Source organism: Salmo salar, chromosome 24 (genome assembly GCF_965601325.2).
Source record: "Salmo salar chromosome 24, fSalSal1, whole genome shotgun sequence".
NCBI classification, from domain to species: Eukaryota; Metazoa; Chordata; class Actinopteri; order Salmoniformes; family Salmonidae; genus Salmo; species Salmo salar.
Genome location: NC_138314.1, coordinates 9,000,537 through 9,026,799, shown reverse-complemented (window position 1 = coordinate 9,026,799; position 26,263 = coordinate 9,000,537). Strand labels below are relative to the sequence as shown.

Here is a 26,263-nt window from a genome sequence, read left to right as displayed (position 1 = left end):
AACACAGTTGCAACCAATAGTATTTTTCAGTGACAACATTTGTTCTGAGACGCAGATAGCGAATTAGCAAAGGTACGCCTCTGTATTCCGTCAGTTTTTCTGTAAACAAGTGCTGTAACATGGAAAAATGATCGTGTGGGAACCCTAATCCTATAAAGGTGTGTAGTAATTTAACTTTTTTTTAATTATTATTATTATTTCTTACTGATATAAAAAAACGTTCCTTATGTTTCCAAAACCATACCGCAAGCGATGCATTTTAACGTTCAGAACGAGCGTCAGGCTCTTAATTAATTAACAAAACTCCCCCGCCAGAAGATACCTTCATCAATAGGCACTAAAGGTAGTTAGTCTATGAATGGGTTATCTCCTCCCGCGCTTTTAGAAAGTAACCGCTGCAAACTTTATGCTCATAACTGTTTATTCAATATTTCATTTGAATTCGATGTCTTAGTAGGCCTATAATTTGTATTATAACTGTAAAATTGCTTCCCTTTTCATTCTCAGTATGCTTTGCTGTTAAGTCTCTGCAGAGTTGAATTTGAGAGCTACTCCTCCACCCAATCAAGAGTCAGAGTGGTGTTTTATGCAAATGGTTAAATCCTGGCCCAGACTACACAGTGGGATGTGCTACATTCCCAACATACTCACCTGTCTGTCTGTCGAGCAAGAAGCCCTGTTAATTGTTAAATTTATGGGGTCTGTCTGGAGGAGTGTGGGGGTGGAGTGTTTGTGTGTCTACTCCGCACACACACACACACACACACACACACACACACACACACACACACACACACACACACACACACACACACACACACACACACACACACACACACACACACACACACCTCTCAGTAAACCACTGGGGGATTCCAGTCCACAACAACCACTAAACAAATATACATCTGTAGTAATAAAGACATTTTATTGAGACATTTATGTAATGACAGAAATAGCAACCTCCAGCTATTTCAGTCCTGGTAAGTAGTGGAGTGGTAGCCTACCACACCCACATACTCAAAGCTGGGCAATCGAGATCTAATCTATTATACACATCCAAGAGAGATGGTGTGGCATTATTGTTTTGTAATGTCCTGCTGATTATGAAGTGTGTCATAGGCACAGGATACACATGGTACAGTACAATGAAAGGCTTACTTGCAGGTTCAATACATTCCATATCTAGTTTGACTGGTTATACATTGAGTTGGGGCAAGGGGCCAACTTGGTGAATTTGTTGGTCTGATATGTTGTTTAAACTTTAGACGAAATAACCCATGATCAATTGCTTGCCTAAACAAATAATTGTATGTGTTTAGGCTGCTTTCAATGAAAACCATTATTGTTTTATGTCCATGGAATCTATTGTACTGTAACGACCTAAATGGCAGCCATACTTGGAATTCAGTTGAAACTTGATCCTCTGCCAAGGCACCAGATTCTGTCTTATCCCATAGCAATATATCTAAATATATGTATCTGTCTTATCCTATAGCAATATATCTAAATATATGTATCTGTCTTATCCTAAAAGGTTTCTCAAGTCAGAATCAGGATCACAGTATTTCTTTTATTATCAGTCCCAGAGTTGTTTCCCAAACAGACCTCCAAAAATCTGCTGTTTATTGTGCAACAGACTGTACAATGTGTAGAAGTGTGTGTGTGTGTGTGTGTGTGTGTGTGTATTAAATTAATGAATGAATTACATTTTATTTTTGTGTCAAATCGGCAGTTAGTGACCCATCCCTTACAGGATTAATTGACACATAAACAAATATTAACTGATACAACATTACAAGGATTCACAGTAATAACTCTTCTGGAGCTTCATTTATCACTCATGCATAGGCACACATCTGTGTGTAAACCATGCGTGAGCTCATTTCAATGCAACATGTGACATTTATCAGAGAGGAAGAGGACGAGAGAGGCCCAACTCGGTGGAAAATCTGTCTCTCTCCAGCATTTTTGTTGTTTCGCCAACCAAGCAAGGAGTTTTTGTATGGAGGTCAATGAGAGTGTCAAATTTGGTCAACAAAAAAATGTATGACTTATTTTCTACTTTAGGTTTATTTGATCGAATAGAAGTTTCGTAATGCTTAAGTTGTTACGAGTGTAAGTAGGACACGTGACATCCCAGAAACTTTGAGAAAAAACCCTTTATCAGAGTTGTCTCAAGATGGCTATGCATATTCATGAGGCTAGTAGTATAGCCTCTCCCTCCATCGAATACAGTCGGTTGGCGTCAACAACCCTCATCCAAAAAATTATCACAATAATGAGATGTATCCACCAATCCAAATAAAGGATAGGCGGGAGCTAGACAGCCTGCTGTGCCGCTTTGTGGACAATGACTCCCATTGTTAGGGCAGAGAGACATCCATCTTGTCATTATATCCGTAATCTTTGGATTTATCAATATAAATGTTTGCTTGAGTGTGTACGTACAGACATTACCATGTGTACGCACAGTACCAAGTGGTGGAATAAAGGAACTGCTGGTCAACTATAGAATAGGGAAAATATATGTTGAAAATGTGTGAAATTGTGAGAGTAGGCCTAATAATTAAATCATTTTCCGATTTACTTGTACTCCCAATCAGTGAATTTTTTCGATAATAATCCATATAAAGTACAGTCATTTGTTAAATTACAGGGCACGTGTGAAAGTGAAACCATTGTGTAAATACTATAAAAGACTGAGATAATGGGAAATCGAATGCGAGATGGCTGATCTTGCCCTGTTGGAAGATTTGGAACAAGCTGCATTTTGCAGAGAGCACATTTTTTGAGACAGGTGGGACTTTTTTGAAGAAAGTACAGATTGGTTTTGGGAAACGATATCTGACAAGCCATTTTTATAGGATCTTTGCGAGGATTAAGACATTCTTTAGAAAGGCAAACACATGCCATTCCGGTGCACATCAAAGTGCTATCCACCCTCAGGTTTTTGGTAATGGGCACTTCAGCAGGAGCTTGCCGATAGGCCTCTCACATCCGTCAACAAAACAAAGGCGCTGATCGTGGACTACAGCAGACAGCAGAGAGAACACACCCTTATCCACATCGACGGGCTGCAGTGTAGAGGGTCAAAAGATTCATGTTCCTCAGCATGCACATCACTGACAACCTGAAATGGTCCCTTCACACAAACAGCGAGGTGAACAGTGCCTCTTCAACCTCTGGAGGCTGAAGAAATGCGGCTTGGCCCCTATGACCCTCGCAAACTTCTACAGATGTACCATTGAGAGCATCCTGTCAGACTGTATCACTGCGTGGTATGGCAATTGCACCGGGTGGTGGTGCGGTAAGCCCAACGCATCAGCGGGGGCACACTGCCTGTCCTCCAGGACACCCCTGCCAGCCATCTACAGTATCACACCTGGTATCACAGGAAGGCCAAGAAGATCATCAAGGACCTCAGCCACCCGAGCCACTGCCTGTTCACCCTACTAGCATCTAGAAGGTGGGGACAGTACATGTGCATCAACGCTGGGAACGAGAGACTGAGAAACAGCTTCTATCTCCAGTCCATCATACTGTTAAATAGTCCCCACTATTCGGCCTCCGCCCAGTGCCCTGCCCTGAACCTTAGTCATTGTTCTAGCCGGCTACCACCCAGTACTCTACCCTGCACCTTAGAGACTACTGCCCTATGTGCGTAGTCATTGAACACTGGTCACCTGAATAATGTTTACATGCTGTTTCACCCACATACATATACACACATATATATACACACACATACATATACATATACATATACACACACACACACACACACACACACACACACACACACACACACACACACACACACACACACACACACACACACACACACATACACACTGTATTCTAGTCATGGCTCATCCTATATAATGTATTTGTTTATTTTTATGGATTGTGTGTATCGATTTTTTTTATTGCTAGGTATTACTGCACCTTTGGAGCTAGAAAAACAAGCATTTCGCTGCACCTGAGATATCGTCTGCAAATATGCGGATATGACCAATAAACGTTTATTTTATTTGGCCAATGGATGGCGCTGTTCTACATGAAGGCGCGCTTTCACTACAGCGGTGGCTTGCCGTCTAACCCTCAGTCACAGTTATTTGTATGAGTTCTACAACAGGGAAGGGCATGGTAGTATGGACTGGTGTTTGAAAGGTAAGATCCACTACGCGCAGGGCTGAATATCAGGGAAAAACTTTGATTGTCCGGCCAGGTCTGGAAGATTCGCCCACGGTTTTTTGACTAGCGATTTGGTGAAGTTGTATATTAATTTGACTGTTAATATGATTGGCTATTGTTGTTGAATTAGGTTTTTGGTGACGTGCGTATATGTTGTTCAAGCTAAATTAAGTTGGTAGGTTTTCTTTTAAATGTCATTGCCCACTCAGCCTACCAACATTTCTAATATAATTAAATGTTGGACTTTTTTCTATCGCTTTTGAAATCGTCACGTGTTGCTGTTTTAGACATGCGCCTTGGATGTGTTGATGAACGCTCATTTTGCGTTTGGTCAAATTGAACCTTGCTATGTTATTCATGTTTGTTTCATTCAGCTTTACGTAGTCACACACGCACCTTCTGTGAGCCCATGTTCTGTGTTCTTCCTGAAAATCTGAGTTGTATCATTTTCTACCTTATCTAGTCTATAGTTAAAGGGATAGTTCACCCCAAAACGACAGGTTGGTTTCTTTACCCAGTAAGCAGTCTATGGACAAGACAGCGATCTATGCTTTTGTGGCAGAAATCCAATGCAAGTCAATATGTCTATTGGTATTTTTCACATTTCATGTCAAAAGCTAGCCCATGATGTACTGTTTAGGAGTGAAGACAAGCCTACTCCTTTTAACATCCATTGACCTTAAATGTTATGTTAATTGGTAAACTGGCTTTGGCAGCCAAAACAGCCATTACTTTGTCTAAACGTGAATGGATTCTTAATTACTATATGGTTTTAGAAACATAAAGGCGTATACTTTCATATCACATCAAAACATTTCCACAAATGCTAAATATACACTTATTGTACACTGTTGTAATACAGTTGCAGCCGATAGTACTCACAACACTTGTTGCAAACAGGTATTCGGAGACGAGATGGCTAATTAGAACAGGTGGTCGCGCCTCTCTTCTGTAAACAAGCGCTGTAACATGGAAATATGGTCGTGTGGGAACCTAAACCCTATAAATGTGTGTAGTAATTGAACCTTTTTGTTTTGTGAAACATCTTTCTTGATTATATGAAAGCAAACTTCCAAAGGTTTCCAAAACCGTATCGCAAGCGAGGATTATTAACGTGTAGACAGAGCGTCGGGGCTATTGTACAGTACACAGTCCCACGCCGTCGTTAATGCTTCAACTGAGAGGGAGCCCTCTTTGCTGAACAAGAGCTAGTCCAAAGAATCATTGATCAAAGCATGGATTGCTGTTTTTACCTTGCCCATAGTTAGGGTTGGGGACATGTAATCCGTTACATGTAAGGGATTACAAAAACGGTAACTAATGCGTTACGTTACCAGCAAAAATATTGTAATCAGATTACAGATACTTTTGAAAAACTAGATAATTACTTTGAGGATTACTTTTAAATTCAGAAAGGATGTTTGCGAAAAAAAAGTCTGACACTTCTCTCTTTTCTCAATGACATTCAAAAATCAACATTGAAAAAAGGCTCACGTTTTTATGTTTGTTCCACCTTAGCGAGCCTGACCACAAATCAGAGACCACTATGATGACACCCCAAATGTGTTTGATGGATCGCGGGAAAAGAGCAGGAATATGCTTTTGTAGGCTACAGTCCAAGCTATGTCTTTCAATGGTGCGACTGGAGTCGGAATCCAAAGATGATCCAACTTGAATAAACACTTAGAGGTAAGGATGACAGCAGTGTTGTAGTCTATGGCGATACGGATATCACTTATTTTTTTATATTTTTTATATACTTGCAGTGAAGCCGCTCAACAACTACACCACACCAGTCATCCAACAGACTCCCATTCAGAGCGACACACAGAAGTATCCATGGTCAATGCCCTGCTCAAGGGCATGTCGACAGATCTCCCACAAGGCCAAAAATGGGGACCCGATCCCCCCCCCACTGTTCCCCAATAATAGCCCATCAACCATCCGAGACCCCTCCCACGGTCCCCCCAAGAATGTTTTTTTTTAATTCCATTCCCCACCCCCAAGAACCCCCCCAATGCACCAACAACCAAGAAAATTAACTAAAGAGGAAAAAGACAATGGAAAACAGGAAAAAAACAAAGCACATCAAGGACAACTAAAATCATAACAGCAAGGCCAACTGTATATGTTTGTGTGCATGTCTGTCACTATTTACATGTGTGTGTGTCCGTGTATGTGTGCATTTGAATGAGAGTGTGTATATGCATGTGTACAAACCTCTGCACGGCATCAGCCTCAGGCAAACCGGCATTAGCTGTAACACACTGTCATTCAAACATACTTTTTATTATGTTATATTTTGAATTTATTTTTTATACTTTTATCTTTGACCATCATTCTATCTCCCGGCCAGCAACTCCGCTCCCACTTGTCTCCGATTCCACATCCCAACCCTCAGCTTCCCTCAGCCCATCCCACCTGTCTCTGCTGGCCACCCTCTTCGGATTTCTATGCAACATATATCTTTCAACTATGCTGTGATGTTTAACCTACAATTTCTATCTATCTAATCGAATAGAATCCACAGATTGCGAGTTGAAGATAAATACTTTTACTAAGAGTATTAGTAATTGATTGACCCGGTCTCTCCAGATCTCCTAACAGTACTATTTCTAGGGTCAATTTTAGATAAATGTTGTGCATTTTCAGCCATTCCTGAACCTGAGACCAGAAACAGGCTACCTGAGGGCAATACCAAAATAAATGGTCTATTGATTCTGTATCCTCACAAAAAAATCTGCAGAGTTTCGATGATTTTATGCCCTAAATATTTAACATTTTGTTGGTGGCAAGAATTCTATATAATCATTTTAGCTGAAAAGCACAGTCTTGAATCTTACGTCGTTTTATATATCAACTCCATGTACCATGGAATCGGTACATAAAAAATCTCTTCCGAACTATTTTGCAATCTGTATGGCACAGTTGTCAACATCCTGGTCCTCAAAAGAAACTGGTATACTTTCCTATTTATGCTATTTTTATTCTTCAACCAGTTTGTATCCTTTATATTGGGCAGACTGACCAGTTCCCTACCTCATCCCACTGCCACCTGCCTCCTCCATTTTTGGGGTAATGCTGTAATCATTTGGTTGTACTCTTGGATTGAGCAGACCTTCCTGTACTCCATGAAAGACATAACTCTACCATTCCAATTTACAATATCATTTATGAACAAAATACCCTTTTCAAACATCTTTCCCATAAATACAGGTATGTTATCAACCAGCACATTTGAGTTCAGCCATAATATTTGTTGTAATCTTTTCAGGGGGATGAAGTTGAAATTGTAGCCAGCTCTGCAATGCTTGTTTGAAAAAGGGAGATGCTTTGAAAAAAGTAGCATTTTTTAGTTAATCAAAAATGAGACATGGCAAAGGCAAAAAGGCCATTTTAACACAATGGATGAGCTTTTCTTAGTAATCTACTTGAAAACCATTTAGGGTTCAAGTAAAACATTTGAATAAGTGAAACTTTTAGAGGGAGGTTTAGTGCTTTTATATTTAATTAACCTCTCTAGGGTAGGTGGCACCAAATCGTCCCACCTACGTAACAGCCAGTGTAATCCCGTGGCGCGTTATTCAAATACATCAAAAATGCAAAAGCTTCAATTTTTCAAACATATGACTATTTTACACCATTTTAAAGACAAGACTCTCGTTAATCTAACCACACTGTCCGATTTCAAAAAGGCTTTACAACGAAAGCAAAACATTAGATTATGTCAGCAGAGTACCCAGCCAGAAATAATCAGACACCCATTTTTCAAGCTAGCATATAATGTCACATAAACCCAAACCACAGCTAAATGCAGCACTAACCTTTGATGATCTTCATCAGATGACAACCCTAGGACATTATGTTATACAATACATGCATGTTTTGTTCAATCAAGTTCATATTTATATCAAAAAACAGCTTTTTACATTAGCATGTGACTAGCATTCCCACCGAACACTGCCGGTTAATTTACTAAATTACTCACGATAAACGTTCACAAAAAGCATAACAATTATTTTAAGAATTATAGATACAGAACTCCTCTATGCACTCGATATGTCCGATTTTAAAATAGCTTTTCGGTGAAAGCACATTTTGCAATATTCTCAGTAGATAGCCCGGCATCACAGGGCTAGCTATTTAGACACCCAGCAAGTTTAGCACTCACCAAAGTCAGCTTTACTATAAGAAAAATGTTATTACCTTTGGTGTTCTTCGTCAGAATGCACTCCCAGGACTTCTACTTCAATAACAAATGTTGGTTTGGTTCAAAATAATCCATAGTTATATCCAAACAGCGGCGTTTTGTTCGTGCGTTCAAGACACTATCCGAAAGGGTAAATAAGGTTGATGAGCATGGCGCAATTCGTGACAAAAGAATTCTAAATATTCCATTACCGTACTTCGAAGCATGTCAACCGCTGTTTAAAATCAATTTTTATGCCATTTTTCTCATAAAAAAGCGATAATATTCCAACCGGGAATCTGCGTTTAGGTAAACAGACGAAAGAAAATAAAGCATTCGGTCGACTCGGGCCCATAGTACTCTGATCGGCCACTTGCCAAAAGCGATAATGTGTTTCAGCCAGAGCCTGCCTCGATATCGTTCAGCTTTTTCCCGGGCTCTGAGAGCCTATGGGAGCCGTAGGAAGTGTCACGTTATTGCAAAGATCCTCAGTCTTCAATAAAAAGACCCAAGATGAAACACAACTTGTCAGACAGGCCACTTCCTGCATGGAATCTTCTCAGGTTTTGGCCTGCCATTTGAGTTCTGTTATACTCACAGACATCATTCAAACAGTTTTAGAAACTTTAGGGTGTTTTCTATCCAAAGCCAATAATTATATGCATATTCTAGTTACTGGGCAGGAGTAGTAACCAGATTAAATTGGGTACGTTTTTTTATCCGGCCGTGCAAATACTGCCCCCTAGCCCTAACAGGTTAATTCTCTCAACCCACCCAATTCCTATTCATTATATAGATAGGAACACTTTATTTTGTCTGGTTTAGCGTCCCAGATAAAGCAAAATATTTTTTGCTCATATGATTTGAAAAACGAATCATCAGGAGTAGGCAGTGCCATAAGTAATTGAGTAAACTGAGATATGACTAAGGAGTTCATCAGGGCAATTTTTCCTTAAATAGACCTCTCTCTTACCTCTCTATGGTTGCAGGATCTTGTCTATTTTTCCAAGTTTTCTATTGAAATTCATTGTGGAGAGCTTATTTATATATTTTGTGATATGAATACCAAGTATGTCTACTTCACCGTCAGCCCATTGTATAGGTAAACTGCAGGGTAATGTAAAACTTGTATTTTTTTTAAAATCCAATATGTAATATTGTACACTTACCATAATTAGGTTTTAGTCCAGAGAGTCCAGAAAAGTTATCTAGATCTTCAATGAGACATTGCAAGGATCTAGCTTGCGGACTTAATATAAAACTTGAGTCATCGGCATACATTGACACCTTTGTTTTTAAGCCTTGGATTTCTAATCTTCTAATGTTGTTATTGGATCTGACTTTAATAGCTTTGTAAGTCGCTCTGGATAAGAGCGTCTGCTAAATGACTAAAATGTAAATGTATAGCTAGCATTTTGATGGCCATAACGAATAGATACGGTGACAGCGGACACCCTTGTTAACTTCTCTTGACAATTCAAAACTCTGAGAACTAGCTGTTATTTACTATTTTACACCTGGGGTTGCTAAACATTACTTTTACCCATTTTATAAGAGAATCACTGAAATTGAAAAAATCTAGGCATTTATAAATAAAATCCAGTCTTACTTTATCAAATGCACTTTCAAACTCCGTTATAAATACCAGGCCTGGCTTCTTAGATGTTTCTTGGTGTATATTATCTCCAATGTATCGTCCATGTCAAAAAACCTGCCTGATCAGGATGAACAATACCTGGTAAAACCTTTTTAATTCTGAGTGCTATGCATTTCGCTAGTATTTTTGCATCACAAGATTGAAGTGTAAGTGGCCTCCAGTTTTTTTTAGATAGACTGGATCTTTATATTTGACATCTGGGTCTTGTTTTAATAATAGTGAAATCAGACCTTCCTGCTGAGTACCTGACAGACTACCATTTCTATAGGAGTAGTTAAAACAATCTAACAATGGAGCTTTTAGTATATCAAAAAAGGCTTGATATACCTCTACCGGTATGCCATCAAGACCTGGGGTTTTTCCAGACTGAAAGGATTTAATAGCCTCAAAGTTCTTCCTCTGTAATTTGGCCTTCACACTGATCTTTCTGTACATTTGTTAATACATTTTTTTGTGTATTATTTGGAAAGAATACCTTACCGTAATCTTCATTCAGTAGGAGAGGATGAGACGGAAAAGAGAACATCTATTTAGCTTTCTCCTTGAAATGATAATTCGGAGAATAATAGATGACTCCGTCTTCAGTAGCGAGTTTCTGTAAATAATTTTTTGTTAGCGTTCCTGTGTTGAAGATTCAGGAAGAATTTTGTGCATTTTTCTCCATATTCCATCCAGTTTGCTTTATTTTTGTAATAGATTACATTAGATCATTCTTGAATAAGTTCCTCTAGTTCTTTTTGTTTTTCCTCAAACTTATTTTGTATCTCTGTAGTATTGTTTTTATTGCTATCTACCTGTACTATTAGTTCATGTATTTCCCTTGTTAGTCCTGTCTCTTTAGCCAGAAACTGCCTTTTCATTATTGATGAATATTGAATTGAATGACCTCTGAAAGTAGATTTGAAATGTATCCCAGACAATAAGGGGATTTTCTGAACTTATATTATACTGGAAAAATTCAGTTATAAATTATTTTGTCTTAGTTAAAAATGTTTTCCTCCAGTAAACTTTGATTACATTTCCAATATCCCCGTCCACGTGGAAATTCTATAAGAGTTATGTGAATGCCAATTAGATGATGATCCGATCGCATTCTGTCTCCTATTAAAACTTTTTTAACCTTTGATGTAAGAGTGAAAGAGACAAGAAAGTAATCAAGACAACTAGCTTGATTAAGTCTCCTCCATGTATATCTCACTAGGTCTGGGTTTTTTAGTCTCCAAATATCCACTATTTCTAATGTGTCCATAATATTTGTAATTTCCTTAAGGGCACGATTTCATTTACGGTCAATTGAGATACTTAACACTGTGTTATAGTCTCCCACCATAATGATTTGATCGTTTGTTGCCTGTAAGTTCAATAAATTGGTAAAAACATTTTCAAAGAAGTATGGATCATCCTGATTTGGACCATCTGGATTAATGAGCCAAATCTCTTTTTTCATCCACTTTCATATTCAAAAAGGTCCACCTTCCTTGCAAATCATTCCTGACTATTTGCACATTCAGATTGCCATTTTTGTTAATTAATATCATCACATCTTTTGTGTTCCTTTGTCCATGACAAAAAATTATTTCACCACCCCATACCTTTTTTCCCACGCATCTTCATCTAAGGATGTAGAGTGAGTTTCCTGTAAACAGTATATGTTATATTCCTTTTCTTTTAGCCACGTAAAGACTGATCATCTTTTTTTATAATCTGATAAACCATTACAATTATAACTGGCTATACTTATTCCACCCCTTACCATAACTAGATCACTTATTATTGATATCTACATAGCACATTGATGTGAATCACACTGCAGCTCTCTCATTTAGCTATTTGCGCTTTACGGATTGTGGTTGTTGTGGATGGCTGTTCACAAATCTAAACGTGTATTTGAACCCAATAATGGTTGAATTCAAGAAGTTTAAGCTGCCAATCAATCATTGTTTTTGAAACCAGTGGACAGCCAGTGAAAAATGCGCTCTTGAAACAGCTGCGTAATGCGGATCCCAGCCTATGGAATAAAAGTGGGGCTTTTATTGCTCAGTCTAATTCATGTGGATAAAAAAATATTAATTCATAGGCCTAATGGACACATGCTCAAACTTGCACACTTTTGATATACTTAAAGGGCTATCTGTAGTTGCTACGTCCATTTTTAGATTTTTTAAATTATGTATATGTGTATCCATTGATTCTTGAAGAATATTACTTATAAATGCCTCATGAGCTTAGTTCAACTGTTGCACCCCATGAGAACCCAAAATATAAGCTTGTTTTTCTCCAATGTTTGTAAACATAGTAAATGTAAACAAACACTGTATAACCTCATAACATGATTTAAACAATACTTTTTATATCATGGACAGTCAGTCCTTGCATCCATAGCTCTATCTATTAATCTGAGTGTGGTTACATTTCTCCAGGCCTATCCCTCAGCTTTTTACCAAACAGAGGCGGGGTGTACATTTGGTTATTGTTTCATCTGTGGATTTGTCCTTTAAACAGCTGCATATTATCAAGATATCAAAGTGTCACCAACAAAAAGGTAAACAATAGGCCTATAGCAAATGCAGCATATGGCATTCATTTTTCACATGTAAATAGCACTTTTCAGTTGTGCTCAAAGCATGTCATTCCATGAGCGCAGCATTTATTTGTCAACTCGAAGCAAGGAACCCAATCAGTCCTCCATGACAACAAAATAAACAACAGAGTAGGGCTGGCTAATAAATCCTTTGTTCTGGGGTTATGCTCAGGTAAAACAATTTGGCTAATCTATTCTTCCATATTTCCAAGTCCTATTCTTGAAGATCAAGGGTTCTAACATTTATTGGAATGACTGGAATTCTGATAGACATTTTTTTTAATGTGAAGATATCTTTTCATTGTATTATTATATGTAGTTGAAAGCCATGGGTTAGAAGAAGCCTACATAACCAACCCATGAAGTAAAATGTAACATCCACACATGGCCCGCTATGTAAACTTTAACATTGATTTATCCTGCAATAGATGTCATTCTATTTGGTAACATTTTTGTCTTCTTCTGATGCCTCTTAAGGGGAAAGTCATCTAAAAGTAACAATGTAATCAGATTACGTTACTGAGTTTGGGTAATCCAAAAATTACGTTAGTGTTTACAATTTTGGACAGGTAACTAGTAACTGTAACAGATTACAGTGGTCCCGTGTGGCTCGGTTGGTAGAGCATGGTGTTTGCAACGCCAGGGTTGTGGGTTCGATTCCCACGGGGGGGGGCAGTATGGAGAGAGAAAAAGAAAAAGGAAAAAAAATGTATGAAATGTATGCATTCACTACTGTCGCTCTGGATAAGAGTGTCTGCTAAATGACTAAAATGTAAATTACATTTAGAAAGTAACCTAACCAACCCTGCCCATAAACTGCTTACAGGGTAAGAAAACCAATATGTAATTTGGGTGAACTATATCTTTAACTGTAGCAATTGAGGTAGTACTGTCCGATATTGAACCAACAACATCCTGAACTCCTGTGTCATAAAAGACCAGGCAGCATGCCAGACATGGGCTAAAGTACACTTGCATACAGAGAGGTAGTTGCTCTTAGCAACACTAGTATTTACACACTAGCATTGCTGCGAATTAGCTTGCAAAAATAACGGAATACTTTTCCAGAAGTTAAATAAAATTTCAACTTACTCTCTCGATTGTCTGGAGGCTCGGTCCTTATGCAGGGGAGTATTTTAGGAAAAAACATCTAATGGAACGTATAATTACAGGAGGGGGTCTGTTGTAGACCCATGCAGTTCCTCAGCATGGTCAGTTTCTCTCTGCTTACCTCATTCCAAAATAAAAGTCCCCCACAAGTTCTTGCTTTTTTGCAGTTATGGTGCTACTACTACTACTACTACTATCTTTCTCATGTTGCTATTTCCGCAGGGTGACGGAGAGAGGTCTGTAGCGATGGAGGATTTCTGGGCCATGGTCCTGGCAGGGCTGAAGGTGTGGGTCTGCCTCATTGTGGCTCTTCTCATGGTGCCCGCCATGTTTGGCTTCTCCCTGGGCATCTCTGAGACATACATGAAGATCCTGGTCAAAATCTTGGAGGTAAAATGCGTCTGTCCAGAAGTTGCCGACCATCAAACATTTACTGGCACAGGGGTACAACAAATGGGAAAGAGGAAATCTAATACCTACACACTGTTTAAAGGCTGGTAAACTGCCTCTCTCAGACAATATGAGGTGCACAGCTGCATGTGTCTATAACTATCTTAAATGTTTGTTATGCATCATGTTCTAAATATAAGCCTTGTGTCCTAAATGTATGCTGTTTTCATACTACACAATATAATAAGATACAGGACACATGACTTGGCCAGCGGGCTAGCCATGGTCCTTCATTTTACTTATATTGGAGATTTGTATCAGTTTCAGGAATGCAGGAACAAGAAATGCGTGGTCACTGCACTGTCATGATCAGCTGTCACATATTTACTGTAGGGAAAGTCTACTGTACACAACAATCAATTAGCACAACTCTGCACATGTGACGTATAGACATGGAATGTATATATGTTTTTTGACAGAAAAGCATATGTTCTACAGTGTAATATTTGTTATATTTTTTGTAATTGTCCTGTAACCTTACGACCTCCTGAATAAGCCTCTGGACAGTGATTGAAAGGTTTTCTAGCATGAGAGTTCAGGGGTTAATATATGTGTGTGTGTGTGTGTGTGTGTGTGTGTGTCCTTTCTCTACTGTCCTTGTGTGGGTCAGGGAGTGAGAGGTCAAAGGCTAAAGGTGTTTCTCATTTCTCCTGTCCTCCAGTGGGCCACGTTGAGGATCCAGACAGTCAACAAAGCACAGCGGATACTCAAATCCTCCTCATTCAATAGTGAGTCAATGAGCAGAGCTCTCACACTGATCAATAGATTCATTTGATTGATTTATTGCTTGAATGATGGATAGCGAGATGAAGGGATTGATTGATTTATTCATTGCTCTATGATAATGAAATGATCAAGGGGATTCCCAAAAATTACGTTGTTGATATTTTAGGCTTGCAAGTCTGGGCAAGTGTGAGAAAGAGAAACGGCGACGATTTCGGTGACTTACTTTATTTTAGAGAAACTCATCATTAATTAACATGTTATACGGTATGTTATATGTTTCAGTCCAATCCGGTTCTCTTCTCTGTCAAGGACACTGGGTCACACATCCACACTTGTTCATCTGCTGTGTTCAGAAGCGCAGCTGTAAAGTGCCCTAGAATAAATGAAGGGTTGAGTGCATGGAAATTAGTCCTGACATGAGTTTCGCTCAGGTGTCAATGGTTGACTGCGAGCTGATAATAGATTACATTTTAAAATACAGCTTCTCAATGTGCCCAAGCCGCGTTAAACGGTAAGGGAGAGGGGTACATTTCTATAAAACGATACCTCTGAGAACCTCGAGACCGTGTAAACCTGTTTTATAGTGCCGGGCAGGGGATTGCAGTGGAGATGGCTTGGAGCTGTGTTTGTTGAATAGAAGACGGTATTTGGTCCAGCTCGGTCCCCAGAGCATTTCCGATGTGATATACTGCATTATGTGGCGCTGGGCTTGCTGCCTATCTGTCGGGCTGACGCAATTCCTCCCCTCACAATCAGCAGTCATATAGGCTAGTCGGGGGGGGGGGGGGGGGGCAATTAAATTAAACTCGCAGTGTGGTGTTCACTGGCTAGCACAGCAGATCAATGTGCTCTTTTTTATTTGTTAGCATATCAACTCACAGGATGGTTTCTGTATTATATGGATACCATAGACTCCCCTCGCTTGTACTGTACTGAAGTTTTCCTAAAATAAGAGTTTGTGTTTTCAAAGAAACAAAGGGTGGATTGAATTCAACACAAAGTCAGTCACTCAGTCTCTCTCTCCTGGACTTTGTCCTGTGTTATCAGATCGTATATCCTTAGCTGATCCCACTGTCTTCAGACCTGCTGGAGGGAGGGATTCACTTTGGTGTGGAGTTGGGTAATCTGATCCTAGACCTGTGATTACCTCGATGATAGACACACAAAGGGAGGCCCTTTTAAGGAAAGAAAGGAGCCTCATTTATCAGTGAACACTGCTCTCTGATAGCTGTTATCTGAAGTGGTCCCAGTTTGTAAAGTGCAAGGCCACTGACATTTTCTCTGTTTGATGGCCTGTCATTTAATATGCATTCTGTATGACAATTCTATTGTTGAGGCCTTGCCCACAGTGATAAACTCTGGATTTCATCAATTTATATTAGGGTTACCTACAGATAAGTTTAAATAAGGATTACTCAGACATCAGCTCAGGATATCGTGTTTTCTCAACATGGGGCAACAGTGTGAGAGTTAGTGACACAAGTGTGTTGCAATCCTCTGATTCATTTCCTTCCTCACCAGCTCCTAACAAGTCCACAGTGGTTTGACCAATTTGTCCTCCTTTCATTCAAAATGTATGAAAATTCAAAGCCTATTGACTCTAGGATTTGTAACACTGAATGTTGTCTTTCATCAACGGTAAAAGATAACACTGAATCATCTTCCTTATCGACTACAAATATGCGGTACGATTACAATCCAAGCTAAAAAGGATGAGGTGGATTAGTTGAGCATGTGTGCGGTTTTCCCCCAGGCCTCGTCCAGAGGGATGATGGTTCTATGGAGGAGGAGCTGAGGGGGTTAAGGCGCAGTCGCCCCAAACCACCAGTGGGGGGAGACTTCACCCTCAGCGACTGTTTCTACTTCTACAGACGAGGCATCGAGGATATCGTGGAGGATGAGGTGAGTCCACAGACTAGAATAAGATTGATGCCTAATTCCAAATGTATCCCTAACCCCCAGACATTCCATGATGGCCCCTAATAGAACTGAGTAAAACCTGTAGCTTCACCTAACCCTCTGGTAGTCTAGGATGAGTTTCCTAATTTATTGCCTACTGCACACTCCTCCAGTCCTTTCAAATCAATGATCACGTTTACATGCACACCGATATCCTGCTATTTTTCGGAGATACTCAAGTATTCTGTTTTGAGTTGACGCATACGAATGTCACATCCCGTTTACAATAGCCCGAATAAGCTTGTATCCCAGTTTTGAGAAACCCGAATAAGATGCCTGGGATATGCTGGTCTTAGACGGATACTGTGGCATGTAAACATCTTATCCCGTTTACTGTTGTTTTCCTGCAGTAAAATGATAGACCAAATGTATATTTTGTCTCAGTAACAGGAATAGAGAAATCTTATTTATTTATTTCATCTTAAGGAAATGTGAATGTGCAATTTTCTTCTGCGACATAAAAGCTGACAGTATTTCACTTTCAACCAAAATATGATTCCAAAATGGACTGAATTACTATCAGAAACATGTTGGATTGTTATTACATCTTTTAATTTCCCTGAAACTGGTCAACAAACCGATATCATTTGGACATTTTGTGTGGAAAATCTTCCCGGTCCCTAAATGTCTTCTCTGAAAGGGAATCAGAAATGAAAGATTCTATCCATTTATTACATTATTCTGATGAGCAAGGCTTTATTTAGTATTCTAGAGCATCAAGTAATGACAGAAGCCTACTTAATGTCGGAAATTAGACGCAGAACAATATCTAAATAAGGCTTAACTTTATTTTCCACACCCCCTTCAAAAAATGGTTCCGTCATCACTGGGCAAATTCGGAATTGTCTGTTTATTCATGGACCAGGGATCCATGTGAGCAGGATATATCAAAGGTGCATGTAAACGTCTTATTCTGAATAAGACCTTAACCGGGATATGAGCTATTATCCGGAATACTGTGCACATGTAAACGTGGTCGTTGAATGGGTATCAGGAAGTGCTTAGGGCCCAGGAAATAGGCATTGATTCAGGATTGGGCAAAAGAGTACAACAACAATTTTAAAAAATCCAGACTTCCTTTCTGTACAGGTAGGCCTACTAAGTTCTTTTTAATGTTGTTCCTCTGACCTCCAGGTGACCCAGCGGTTTTCGTCAGAGGAGCTGGTGTCGTGGAACCTGCTAACTCGGACCAACATCGACTTCCAGTACATCAGCCTCAAACTGACCATGGTCTGGGGCCTGGGCGTGTTCATACGCTACTGCATCCTGACTCCGCTCAGGTAATTACTGAGCGTGTGAAATCACTCATCATCACTGTGCTCACCTTTTTAATAAGTCCTTAGCTCTCTTACAGTTCACATCCATAAACCAAGCATACGTGTCACTGACTGACATTTATGTTGCTGAATAGACAGGATTTACAGCCAACAAAATAATAAGCCATGTAGCATCGACAATGCATTAATCCATGACCAGTGTTGTAGTGTCTCGTGTATGTTTCCGAGTCCGAATGTTTTCTTTCAGGATCATGCTGGCGTCTATAGGCCTGACCTGGCTGGTGATAGGAACCACTGCTGTAGGATTCCTCCCTAACTGGAGGTACAGTTACACTGCATTGAATCTACAGGTTCACACGGGATTGTTTTAAAAACTGAGACGTTTGTCTTGTGTGATTTTTGTATTTAATCAGCTTCGTGGTAGCTTCTTACGTGCGTGTCCGTGTGTGTGTGTGTTTCCTAGGCTCAAGTCCTGGCTGAGTGAGTGGGTCCATGTGATGTGCTACAGGATCTGTGCTCGAGGCCTCTCCTGCACCATCCACTACCACAACAAGTCGGTGAACGCTCCTCTCCTCTGACACATGCATACACAGCAGGCTTTCACACACACTGTCATGTCCCCCAGTGACTCTACGGAAGGTCCTCGTGATAGGTGAACAGAGCTTTGTTTTGATGTAAGATGCACGTCTGCCACTTTAATGTGTGCCTGCGTGTGTTCTCTGTCTTGTGTTTTTACAGAGAAAACAGACCCAGAAAAGGAGGAATCTGTGTGGCCAATCACACCTCCCCGATTGATATTGTCATTCTCTGCAACGATGGGTGTTACTCCATGGTATGTGAAATAAAGCAGAAATTAAGCCTAGCTTGAAATAGCTAAACTTTTAATTCATTTTTTATACCTTTATTATCAATGTTCCTTCTAAGCTGCACACGTGTGTGGGCGCACAGCTCCCCCAGGACTGCCGCGCAGATGAAATATCAACCTGCGCAGAGAAGCAGGAGATTGAACTACACTCAACTTTCTAGAGTTTTCCGCCTTAGTTAACACCATCAACGTTTCCCTTTACTGTGGGAATTGTGATCGAATCAATGCAATATTAGCAACTTTCAATACAACATACCAAAACAAACTATGCAAGACTTAGTATGCAAAATGAACAATGCAAGAGATTTTGTTGTAGGCAGAATGCATCGGGTAGGATTCTATTGCATTGACACACACCACTCAGCCCATACTCTACACAGACCAGTGCAGCATAACCAATCAGAGCTGCAGTAGGCCTATATGCAAGTAGACCATTGCCATATATGGATCTGTGCGATTCAATTTGAATTGGAGTGGTCGTGAATAGATGCGCTTGTTTTGAGATCAAAGCCAGAGCTGCATGTAGTCTAATTCTTTAATGTTCCTGAGATGGAAGTATGCTGTTTTGGATATGCGTTGTCAAAAGTTAGACCAGGCTCAAAGGTAACACCAAGGTTTTTAACAACCGTGTTTGGTGTAATGAGGCAACCATAAATACTGTGAGTGAGGTTTGACACTTTGTGAGTTTCTTGTAGCCAAGTAGCTTTATTTCTGTCTTGTCAGAGTTTAAAAGCAATAAGTTGGTTGTCATCCAGTGTTTAACGTCAGTGGGGCATGTCTCAAGGTGGACTGACTGTAAAGTATTGTCTTGTTTAAAAGATAAATACAATTGGGTGTCATGATCATCCCCATGGCAATGAAAGTGCATGTTGTACTTACGGATGACATTGCCAAGTGGTAGCATGTATAAAGAAAGTGCAGTCTCAGTTTATCTGTTGCTAATTTACTGTCTTCTACTACTTTAATCCTGTTCAGATGATTTGTCTGTGAAATGTATTATGAGGACGATAGATGTGATTTGATCTGATGTGTTTTAGGTGGGCCAGTCACATGGGGGTCTGATGGGAGTGCTGCAGAGGGCCATGGCGAGGTCCTGTCCTCACATCTGGTTTGAGAGAGCTGATATGAAAGATCGCCACCTAGTGACCAAAAGGTGAGCTTATCTGTTCGCTATCTTATCAGCCGGTGGGTTGGGCATGTTCCTGGCACCAGACACTGGTATTCTGACTGCCAACACTCTTCAGACAAGCACTGATATGCCCGTGGAAAATTGCTACAGACCAATAAACAGTGGTGGAAAAAGTACCTAATTGTCATACTTGAGTAAAAGTATTGATACCCTAATAGAAAGTTACTCAAGTAAAAGTGAAGGTCACCCAGTAAAATAGTACTTGAGTAAAAGTCTAAAAGTATTTGGTTTTAAATATACTTAAGAATCAAAAGTAAATGTAAATGCTAAAATATACTTAAGGATCAAAAGTAAAAGTATAAATCAAATTACTTATATTAAGCAATGCAGACGGCACCATTTTCTTGTTTTTAAAATGTACAGATAGCAAGGGGCACACTCCAACACTCAGAAATGATTTACAAACCATAGGCAGTAGGGATGACCAAGTGTTCTCTTAAGTGTGTCAATTTCACAATTTCCCTATTTCCCTATCCTGCTAAGCATTCAAAATGTAACGAGTACTTTGGGTTGTCAGGAGAAAATATATGGAGTAAAATACAATATTTCCTTTAGGAATGTAGTGAAGTAAGAGTTGTCAGATACCCCCCAAAAAAGACTTAAGTAGTACTTTAAAGTATTTTTACTTAAGTACTTTACACCACTGCAAATAAATCAGTCAAATCTTTTTTATTTAACCTTTATTTTGACAGGGTGTCAATGCTGAGACCAAGGTCTCTTTTCCAGATGAGCCCTGTTTAGCACAACAATACACATCAAACACAATATTTAATCATAGGTATTCACTTATCTTATTTCCTTATCCAGATAAAAAAAAAAACTCATGCCAGACCAATGACATATGTTATATAGGTGCTTGTCAAAATCCCCAACTGTAGAACATTCAAGCATAAATGTCATTGCCATTTGACAATTGGGGATATAATTTAATACTAAGATTTCCTGATATGGACATGCATTATATGGTTTTAATTAAAGCTATGTTCACACTCCTCCCAGATATAAAGTTAGGTTTTATAATTGCTGTTAATGTTTACAGGTTGAGGGATCACGTGAATGACAAGACTAAGCTTCCTATATTGATATTTCCGGAAGGTAAGTGCTACAATGGAGTAGAATGAAGTCCTTTAGACACTGATCTAAGTCAGTCAGTTTAGCATTGGTTCGGATAAGCTGCATTGGTGTTGCATTGGTTATGTACAGTAAGGTCATCCTATACCTGTACGTATGAGTAGCATCTGCTAGAATGAATTTCTCTTCCTTATCTGTGATTTTGGAGAGCGTTGTTGTTATCATAGAGATCCTATCTGACCAATGAAATGTGATTTGATCTTTATATATCTCTGGTCGTTCTGGTTATGGCTTATCTGCAGTCCATATTTCTGGTTTCCTCAGGGACCTGTATCAACAACACATCTGTCATGATGTTCAAAAAGGGAAGTTTTGAAATCGGAGGAACGATATACCCAGTAGCCATAAAGGTAAGGTACTCTGTAAGGTACTTCTGTTCAGTATTTGACTTTTCCCTAAATCATGCAAAGATGACATTGGAAAGTTGCGTGAGAAAGTCAGCATGGATTTGAAGAGGTTTTCTGTCTCCCTCCCTCAGTATGACCCTCAGTTTGGGGATGCGTTCTGGAACAGTGCCAAGTACAACATGGTGAGCTACCTGCTCAGGATGATGACTAGTTGGGCTATAGTCTGTAATGTCTGGTACCTGCCAGCCATGCACCAACAGGTGTGTATACAACACCACACACACACACACACACACACACACACACACACACACACACACACACACACACACACACACACACACACACACACACACACACACACACACACACACACACACACACAGTACCTACCAATTATGCACTAAGTGCGACTAACTTATTGCATGTTTTCAGGAAGGGGAGGATGCTGTCCAGTTTGCCAACAGAGTCAAGTCTGTCATCGCACATCAGGGGGGACTAGTGGACCTGTCCTGGTAAGAATCTCCTCCCATCTTACTATGAATGGCATCCTGACTGTCTCATCCTGGCCTTTGCGTCTCTTAGACCTCAGAACGGACACGTTTGCAGTATCTCTTGCACACAGATTATTTTGTGTTAGTATCTCCTAGACCACATGTTTGTTCCCCTGTAGGGACGGAGGCCTAAAGAGGGCTAAGGTGAAGGACACGTATAGAGAGGAGCAGCAGAAGAAGTACAGCAGCATGGTGGTGGGTAGCGAGGAGGACCGCAGCGGTAACGGTGACTACACCCTCCTCTAACATATGAAAAGGGCAGCTCGTTCTCTAGCAACCTACATCGCGACCGCTGGAGACAGGAGTTTTACTTTGGCAGGGGTCGCGTCGCATTTCGGTTTCTCCAATGATCACGCAGCGTTTAGCTTTCACAGTGTACAGAAGGTGGGCGTTGGCCCATCCAAAAGCTCTTATCTGGGAGTTTGGACAGGAGCTGGCCATCACTGCCTGAATACTGCACTGCTGACGACCACGGACTAGACTGTCATCGTGTGAATGAACCATTTTAACCTCTCTAGGGTATGTGGGACGGTAGCGTCCCACCTCGCCAACAGCCAGTGAAATAGCAGAGCACCAAATTCAAAACATCAAAAATCTCATAATTCAAATTTCTCACACATACAAGTATTATACACCATTTTAAAGATAATCTTCTCGTTAATCCAACCACAGTGTCCGATTTCAAAAAGGCTTTACGGCGAAAGCATAGCATTAGATTATGTTAGGACAGCACCTAGACAAGAAAAACCACACAGCCATTTTCCAAGCAAGGAGAGGCGTCACAAAAATCAGAAATACAGCTAAGATTAATCACTAACCTTTGATCTTCATCAGATAGGACTTCATGTTACACAATACATGTATGTTTTGCTCAATAAAGTTCATATTTATATCCAAAAAAACCATTTTTACATTGGCGTGTAATGTTCAGAAATGTTATGCCTCCAAAACATACGGTGAATGAGCACATCAATTTACAGAAATACTCATCATAAACTTTGATGAAAGATACACGTGTTATGCACAGAATTATAGATAAACTTCTCCTTAATGCAACCGCTGTGTCCGATTTCAAAAAAAGCTTTACGGCGAAAGCAAACTTTGCAATAATCTGAGTACAGCGCTCAGACATCAAAACAAAGCCATACAGATACCCGCCGTTTTGGAGTCAACAGAAGTCACACATGGCATTATAAATATTCACTTACCTTTGATGATATTCATCGGAATGCACTCCCAGGAATCCCAGTTCCACAATAAATGTTTGTTTTGTTTCGATAAAGTCCATATTCATGTCCAAATACCTCCTTTTTGTTCGTGCGTTCAGTCGAGTAATTCAAATGCACTGTGCTCGCGCAGTAAGTTCAGACGAAAAGTCAAAAAAGTTATATTACAGTTCGTAGAAACATGTCAAACGATGTATAGAATCAATCTTTAGGATGTTTTTATCATAAATATTCCATAATATTCCAACCGGACGATTCCTTTGTCTTCAGAAATAAAAAGGAACACACCTAACTCTCACGGGAGCGCACGCGATTGAGCTCATGTCATTTGCTCAGTCATCTGATTCCAAGAGCTCTTATTCACTCCCCATTCACAGTAGAAGCTTGAAACAACGTTCTAAAGACTGTTGACATCTAGTGGAAACCTTAGGAAGTGCAAAATGACCCCACAGACAATCACTTGAAAAACTACAAACCTCAGATTTCCACACTTCCTATTTGGATTTTTTCTTAGGTTTTTGCCTGCCATATGAGTTCTGTTATACTCACAGACATCATTCAAACAGTTTTAGAAACTTCAGAGTGTTTTCTATCCAAATCTACTAATAATATGCATATCGTAGCTTCTGGGCCTGAGTAGCCGGCAGTTTACTACAGGCACGCTTTTCATCCGGACGCCAAAATACTGCCCCCTACCCCAAAGAAGTTAAAGTGTGTTGTGGACTGTAGAGGGTTATAACTGATTAGCCAATTGCATTACAAGAGGAAGGACTCTCGTCTACTGTGACAACACAGTGCAGTGGAACTGTAAAGGAGATGAGGTGGCAGGTCCAATAGCATCCGTTTGGGATTTTGATTTTGCTATAAAACACTGTTCTAATTCTCTGCTGGAAAATTACTATAAAATCCTGTGTTAAGACATTAGAATCAATGGATGACTTTGTGAATAGTGCAATTGTAACTGTAGAGACTTTTTGATCCCAAAGTTCTAAATGTCAGTGTTATGCGTATGCGATGACTATCTGTGGTTATTTTGTTTGTCTTCATGTTTTTTTCCCCTGTCGTTTATGATTGTATGAGATGCTGTACGTTCAGAGCCAGTTGATCAATCCTGTCGATCAATCATTACTGCTAATCGTTTGGAAATAAACATTAGCCCACAGCTGTTCTCTCTTTTAGTGGTGTGTTCATTAACAAGCTAAGCTACCAGAACAAGGTAGTCAGAATCAGAAAAACACTTGTCAGTTGACGCTTTGAAATGTTTTGCATACTGTACTGTGACACTATTCATACATAGGTTATGAAAGGGAGCCAAACAGTACAATAATAACAAAAGGCAATTGTTCAGTAGGCAAAGTGAAAGGCATAGATTGCAGTTAGTCATTCCCCCAAAACATATATTCTCCCTCTCCCTATGTTGTTTCTATTGATTCATCACAGTAACAGGCAAGGAAGAGAACTTGGGGTGATCATAAAGACTCAATACAATGGGATTATATGACACTAAGTAAAACATTATGGTGTTGGGCATCAAAGCCACAAGTGTGCAGCCCATTCATAGTGCTGTGTCTCTAAAGAAGGGTACATGTTTGGGATTTTTTCGAGCTGTTTTCGTTGGTTTGTTTTCCTGAGGCTTTGCCTTCATCACTGCCTCCATTCTTCTTTTGCGTGTTAGGATTTCTGCTCACACCTGGAAGAGTTGAACCAATTATGTAATTCATATTTCGGTAAACTGTAGGTTAACACTAGCATACAAGGTGCAAGAAATTCCCTCTTCCTTACTAACTTACTGGGTGAGAAAGTGTCCATGTTCTCTCCATCTGGACCAGCAAGGTGTTGACTGGTATCCTGTTTTTAGATGAAGCAAATGTTATTTAACTACGTGAAAACACAGAACAACTTCTAACGTGTTGATTTATTGCATCAGTTCATGTAATTGTATATTTGGCCTGTTTTTAACAATGATGACACGTACCCCCAAAATGGTGCTATTGTGCTCTTTCTTCCCTGCCTGGCTTTCCAGATACCTGTTAACATCAGATCAGACTCACTAAATGTATTGTATTTCAGAGTAAGTGTACTGTAGCTACCTTGCAGTCCAACCAAGGTGCACAAGTAATTGAAAACAAACTGTGCAAGAGAAATTCTATCATTGTCTGAGGAAAGAGCTTGACCAGCTTAAACATTAATGAGCCTGTTTAGTGCCTGGCATTCCTACGTCCTGCTGCATAGTTCCAATGTAACAGAGGGTACTATTGTTGTCCAGAAATAAAATGCCTTCAGATGATAACAGCAAAGTTATTGAAATAGCCTAAAATTATGTGATGCATGGATTCATTGCATTTTTTGACTATTGTTCTTAATGTTAATTGGCCACTGTAGCGGACACATGAACATGAGTACATTATGGTGTGTTTCATGAGGATGCAACATTTGTTTTAAACCAAGATGTCACTTTAATTCCACAGAGTAACGATCAATCCACCCACCTTCTTAGATAGGAATCCCTGTTCTTGACCGGTTTTGCCTCTTTCTTCACCCCAACTGGTGTCCATGCTATGGCTGTATCTATCCCCACATCTACTCTACCCTCAGCTCCAGAAGATATAGGCATCTCTGCTTCTTCTGCAACAACTACATCTCACACAGCAAAAAAACGAAAAATCTTACAAACACCTAACTGTAGGGACTTAGAAGGGGTAGCTTGTATCCCCAGCCTTGCTTACAAATGTGGGTTAACCTTGTCTGTCCAGCTCTGTTTGACCAATAGATGTGGTGGCTGTTTGGCAGTGGAGTTAACGGGTT

At 39.8% G+C, this 26,263-nt stretch overlaps 1 protein-coding gene and 1 long non-coding RNA gene across 4 annotated transcripts; one reads left to right on the top strand and one right to left on the bottom strand.

The window, feature by feature from the left end:
• The first annotated feature begins 4,070 nt into the window (after positions 1-4,070).
• On the top strand, positions 4,071-24,620 carry LOC106585165 (glycerol-3-phosphate acyltransferase 3-like). 3 transcript variants are annotated; one of them, XM_045706650.2, is made up of 15 exons: positions 4,143-4,173; positions 5,716-5,886; positions 13,957-14,124; positions 14,846-14,912; positions 16,664-16,812; positions 18,004-18,149; positions 18,394-18,468; positions 18,610-18,699; positions 18,885-18,978; positions 20,049-20,164; positions 21,240-21,295; positions 21,596-21,681; positions 21,810-21,938; positions 22,114-22,193; positions 22,352-24,620. In XM_045706650.2, exons 3-15 carry the CDS (start codon positions 13,981-13,983, stop codon positions 22,476-22,478), a joined length of 1,359 nt encoding a protein of 452 aa, XP_045562606.1. In that variant the 5' UTR covers positions 4,143-4,173; positions 5,716-5,886; positions 13,957-13,980; the 3' UTR covers positions 22,479-24,620. The 3 variants fall into 3 exon arrangements, with proteins under 3 accessions (XP_014026548.1, XP_045562606.1, XP_014026547.1); XM_014171073.3 differs by lacking the exon at positions 5,716-5,886 and having other exon boundaries at positions 4,071-4,173; XM_014171072.3 differs by lacking the exons at positions 4,143-4,173; positions 5,716-5,886 and adding an exon at positions 13,581-13,835.
• Positions 24,621-26,224, bottom strand: LOC123730369 (uncharacterized). The gene is made up of 4 exons (XR_006761730.2): positions 25,948-26,224; positions 25,434-25,485; positions 25,249-25,306; positions 24,621-25,148 (listed from the first exon to the last, which is right to left on the bottom strand). It is a non-coding gene; the product is annotated as an uncharacterized LOC123730369 (long non-coding RNA).
• Between the last annotated feature and the right edge of the window lie 39 nt (positions 26,225-26,263).